Raw genomic sequence first — 5,786 nt, forward strand, 5'->3', positions numbered from 1 at the left:
ACAGAAGAGTCATACGGACTCACACGGCAGCGCTAGAAATCCAGAGTGTGGCCCGGTTTTTCAGGAGGGAATCACACAGCAACCAACCATAGCAGGCTATTGTCCGTAACGTTTCCGTAAACCAATCTGTCTGTAAGTCTAGTATTACCGGTACTAGTCTAGTAGTAGCAGTACCTATAGCAACTTCTTTCATGCGAAGGCGGATTATATACTCCCATGATCGCGTACATGCTGATGTCACCGTCCATGTATACATGCCCATGTCAATCTACTTGCTTGTGTCCCAAGTGAACAGTGAGAACGTGTGCACCAGTTAATTTCTGGATAATGGGCATGTTCTGAATCGATCAGATAAGCAACCATTGTTCGTTACAGAGAAGTGTCCAAACTTTGTACTCCCACGGTAACTCTGTATACTCTACTGTTCGGGCATTTCCAGCGGCGCGACGCATTTCGGACGCTCAAAAGTGGTCGCGAGCGTCCGTTTGCGTCGCCCCGCGGACATATTTTGTCCGCTCGTCCGTTTGCGTCTGGGTGTGCTCCCACCGGGGCGGCCCATTTTTTTGAATTGCAATATAGTAAAAACATTGAAAGTAGTACATAAAAATGCATAAAAACTATACAAAGTAGATCTATAAGCCTAGACTACTTGCTTCCTGACGGGCCGGCACCGTCGTTGCGTCGCTCCGTCGCCTGCTTCTCCGTCGCCTCCCGCGCGGCCGCTATGGCTCGGTGCGCCGCCGCGTCCTCTTGCAGGCACTGCTCCAGCCTCGCGTTGGCGGCCTCGTCCTTGAGCGTCTCGAAAGACTCGACGAGGGCCCGCTGCTCCGTCGCCTTCTCCTCCGGCGTTGGCGCATCAGGGTCATCGGATGACCAAGATATCTCCGAGTCGGAATCCTCGGCTGCAGCGGCAGCCGCCAGCCTGCGCTGTTCCAGCTCGGCGTCCAACGCCGCGTGGCCCGCCAGCTCCTCCTGTGCTTCCTTCTCCGCTTCGGCCCGGGGCCGCGGCGTCCCCGACCGGGTGGAGGAGATCGGTGCTATCTTCGGAGTCGACCTCCTCGGAGGAGCTCGACGCCGGAGGAGGTGGAGTGGGAGGTGAAGGTGGAGGTGGAGGCGCGGCGGCTCGGCCGCGTCCGGCGCTGCTCATGGTGGATCTGCTTGGAGGAAGCGGCGCTACAGCAGCGGCGGCTAGGGTTTGTGGGGAGGAGATGAGATGCTCGCGCCCCTGTATATATAGCGCGGAGGCAGGGTGACGGCCGCGCCACGCGTGGCATCGCCATTACTACGTGCGCGAGAGGTAGGCGACGGCCGCGAGCCACGCGAGGCATCGCCATTAACGCGGCCGCGGACCGCCGAAGCGACGCCTCGGTGCCGCATCGGCGGAGAAGACGCATCGACGCCGCGCACGCTCGCGGAAGCCGAGGCACGCCATTAACGCGGCCCCGCAAAGGCTGCAGCCGCGCCGCCCGGAAGTAATGCCGCGGAAGACGAGCGGTTGTGCCGGCCGTCGAGTGGGCCCGCGCGAGGACCGAGCGGACACTCAGAGCGACCGCCGAGCGTCCGCGGAGACGCAAACCTGGCGCATATTTGGGCCAGGTTTGCGTCTCTGCAGACGGCCCGGTCAGTTTGCACCGCCCCGCTGGAACAGGCCCCAGACGCATTTCCGGTCACGGCGGACACAAACGGTCGCTCAGCGTCCGTTTACGTCGCGCCGCTGAGATGCCCTTCTAGGGGCACACGGTCACACGGTGGGAATTACTTTACTTAAGTTACAGTACATACACACTGTGCAGTCGGCAAATTACGCGGTGTGATGCTACTCCGGCCGACAAATGCCGCGGACAAACAAGGCGCTTCATTTTCTCTTAAAGGAAATAAATAAATAGCTGCAAACTTCGTCTGGCGGCAACAGAAGGCATGCCACGGAGGGAACGCCGTATGTCCGTGTCACCGTCCAGCTACTGTCCATCTGCTGACAGAGACTAGCCAAAGCATATATACGAACAGATGCAGCGCTTTTGGTCCCGTCGTTCTTCGCATTTTCTTTTCTTGGAAAGCTTTGCCTGAAAGGTGTGTGCGGCGACGTCGGTGGCTACGTGGAAAAGCAGAGCTCCACCCACATGCATGCATATACTCTTCCCCAAGTAACCAAGCAGCCGAATCAGCAATCACAAGTGATCGGATTCCTTAGCTCCTGAACATGTTCGAACCTGCATCTTGCTTCTCAGTGTTTCTTTCTGCAGCGGTTGGTCGGCCACTGCCACGTTGTTGCGCTGCGCATGCACTACACCACCAGGACCATAGCGCACTACTAGGCAATTTCCGAGGGAAAATGATTGTGTTCCCCCGGGGGACGAAGCGTTTCGATCCTCCGTCTTGGCTGCGCGCCGCGTGTCTCCTTGGGCCCACCGTTTCTCTTATCCTCACACGCGTACCTTCCTCCTCCACTCGTTCGTTCCAGGGAGTCAATCCCTTTTCTCTCTCCAGCTCGCTGCCGCACTACCAAGCCGCCGCCGCTAGCTGGCGACCACTGCACGCAACGACCCATGGTCGGCCGCCGCGACCAGCGCCGCCTTCCTCGCCCGCGCGGACTGCCCCCAACTTTTCGCGCGCCACCGGCCCGTAGTCGAGCGCCGCCGCCGCCACTGGCCGGTCGCCGCCGCCGCAGCCAGCCGACCGCGTCGACGCAAAGGGCCACGCCACGGAGCTGCGGCCTCTTGCGTCGTCGCGGCCGCACACGCAGGCCTTCCACCTCGCCTCGGCTCTCCCTCTTCGCTCGCTTCTCGCCGCCTTCGCCGCGCCGCCCATCCTCCCCGCGCCGCGCCCGACACTCGTGCTCGCTCCGTCCGACGCCTCCGCCGCCGCCGTCGCCTCCTCGCCGCCGCGCTCGTCGGGCGCCTCGCCATGGGCTCCGCCTGCGACCTCCTCGGCCCGCGCCGCGCGTCCGGGGTCGCCAGCCTCGTCTGCGCGCTCGCCCTCGCGCTGGCCGCCGTGTACGCGTCCTCGCCCGCGGGCTTCGTCGCGCTCCGCTTCTGCGCGGTGCTCTCGCTCTCCAACTTCGTCGCCAACCAGCACTGGATGTCCCGCATCTTCGCGCCCTCCACCGTCGGCCTCGCCAACCCCGCCGTCCAGATCAGTGCTAGATGGAGGCGAAATCAGTGCTAGAATATAAAGCATATTTTTCGCGAATTTTTGGGAGTTTGCTGCCTTAGGCCTCGGAGGTTGCTATCAGCGAAGGCAGACTTTGCTACCTGACGTTGCTACTGGCGGAAGCCGGGTTTTGCTACCACGGAGGTCGTTTCTGCTACATTAGGTGTCAGGTGTTGCTGTCTTGGTCGGAAAGTTTTGCTGAATTAGTATTTTTTTTTTGCTACAACTTTTTATGTGGTTTTGCTACCATTGTACAATACGGGGTCTCCGGCGATGTCTCTGGTGACTTTCCGTTTATATCTGTTTTTGCTACAATAGCATAATTTTTTTGCTACGAGCTCGCCGGCGAGGTCTCCGGCGAATCTCCGGCGAGCTTAGCCTTTTTATTTGATTTCGTGGCTGAACCGTTTTTCAAAAGCGGGTTATTTTTTGCTGCCGGAAGATATTTTTTTGCTGCATCCGGTAACAGTAGATCTGACCGTACAAGATAGCCGATCCAACGGCTGGGGACCCGGGGGCTGGGAAATCAAATCCCCCGGGGGACGCCCAGCACTGTCCATTTCCGAGCGCTTGTTCCATGGATGGACGTGCTCTCTCACCAGATTAACCATGCATTATCTTTGTTTAACAGTATTTTGGTTGGGTACAAAGATGTTTGGAATCAAATTATCAAACTTGGATTGGTCATGAAGCGTGGTTCCTTCGGCGAGATGATCTACCTACAATTTGCACCAATTCACACTCCACTGCCAAGAAGTAGCTAGGATCCGTAGAGATGGAAAGCCAGTAATCGTTTTGGATCTCCGGCTATACACAGCTTGGTTTATTAAATAATACAGTATAAAAGCACATATACATGTCTAGTGCGCATGCATAATTTTTTATGTGTCTTCTTCAAAAATGCTGGAGCTAAAATTTCAGTTTCTTTAATCTTTATGCCTTTTAGGGCCACAATTTGTGTAATACCCCGAGCTTCACGTAGCTCGTTTGAAAAAAGAAATCAAAACGACTTTTAAAAGTTTCGAAAATATGCAAAAGGTACAACCAAGATGTAGATCATGAAGTGTTTATCAACGTGCAGAGTATCAGCTGCAAATACCTGTATTCTTGGCTGCGCAAAAGTAACACAATCTAACATCTAAAAGAACGTGTGAATAGTCCAAAATTTCAATGCCAAGAATACGAGATATTTGGAGTTCATGTTTTGCATGTGAAATATTACCACAAATTATTTGGAACCTTTTGGCACTTTAAAATGTCGTTTGTGAATTTTGTAAAAAGAAGGGGCTATATTTGTGTCTCAGGCAAAAAATAAATAAAAAATCCACGCTCCGTTTACACAAGACTGGAAAATATCCCAGCTGGCGTTGCCCAAACGCGGCTAAGCAAGTGGGACACGCCCCTAGCCGCGCACAAACTTGACACCCAAGTAACCTGCCTCGACACCGCCTCCTACGCAACCTATATATAACTTCGCCGCCGGCCTCCCGTGCCGACCCATTCATTCTCCCGTCTTCTCTCGTACGACAAAACAACACAGAAGAGAATCGATATCCATCAAGCTGATAATCAAGACAGGCAAATCATCCATGGTAGCGGGGATGAAGCGCGCGAGGGAGGATGAGCCGGTGTCTCTGGCCCTATCGCTGAGCACGGACTCGCCGACGACGTCCGGCAACTCCACTGCGTCGGCGGCGGCACATAAGAAGAAGACGCGCCGCGGCAGGGTGGTTGCGACCTCCGGGGAGGGGGACTTCGTGTGCAAGACCTGCAGCCGTGCTTTCATGTCGTTCCAGGCGCTGGGCGGGCACCGGACCAGCCACCTCCGGGGACGCCACGGGCTGGAGCTCGGCGTCGGCGTCGCAAAAGCCATTCGAGACAGGAAGCGGAGCGAGGAGAAGCAGCACGAGTGCCACATCTGCGGGCTCGGCTTCGAGATGGGACAGGCGCTCGGGGGACACATGAGGCGGCACCGGGAGGAGATGGCGCTCAGCAACGGCGCCGGCGGCGATGACCAGTGGATCTTACGCAGCGTCGCGCTGCTGGAGTTGGTGGTGCACGCTGTGGACCGGCCGCCCGTCTTACTCGAGCTGTTCGTCTAGTTAGTTAGGTGTACGTAGCTGGATCTGACTGTTTCTTGATTGATTGTTTGATTTTGTTACTTACTACTACATACCTACATATTCATGTTACGATCGATAGAGCGAGTTTTGGTTTTGATCGTAATTTTTGAACCTCATGTCCGGGTATTCATTACCTCATCCCTTCTTATTTATTTATTTATTATTACTCCTTCCGCCCCGAAATATCAGACACTATTTTTGCACGGTCTTTGATACACCACTTTGACCACTAATCTGTACAGAATTAGTATAGTTTTAGAATGTATATATGGTATTGTTGTATTCATGTTGGAAATATCTTTTATTTCATATATATATTTATACCAATTTTATGAACATAATATAAGTAATCCATCTGTCTCCAAATAACTTGCTCAACCTTTTCTAAATACTGATGTACATATAAATGAAATATGTCTATATTTCCGTATTTGCACAAAAATTAAGCAACTTATTTTAGAACGGAGGTTGTACAAATCATAGTTAAAAATATCAACCTTCATAACACCAAAT

General features: G+C 54.3%; 1 protein-coding gene across 1 annotated transcript; it reads left to right on the top strand.

Annotated features, from left to right (window-relative positions):
* The first annotated feature begins 4,672 nt into the window (after positions 1-4,672).
* LOC124680995 (zinc finger protein ZAT8-like) lies at positions 4,673-5,252 on the top strand. The gene has a single exon (XM_047216002.1). The coding sequence runs from the start codon at positions 4,740-4,742 to the stop codon at positions 5,250-5,252; it is 513 nt and encodes a 170-aa protein (XP_047071958.1). The 5' UTR covers positions 4,673-4,739.
* Positions 5,253-5,786: the final 534 nt, after the last annotated feature.

Source organism: Lolium rigidum, unplaced genomic scaffold, assembly GCF_022539505.1.
Source record: "Lolium rigidum isolate FL_2022 unplaced genomic scaffold, APGP_CSIRO_Lrig_0.1 contig_32528_1, whole genome shotgun sequence".
NCBI classification, from domain to species: Eukaryota; Viridiplantae; Streptophyta; class Magnoliopsida; order Poales; family Poaceae; genus Lolium; species Lolium rigidum.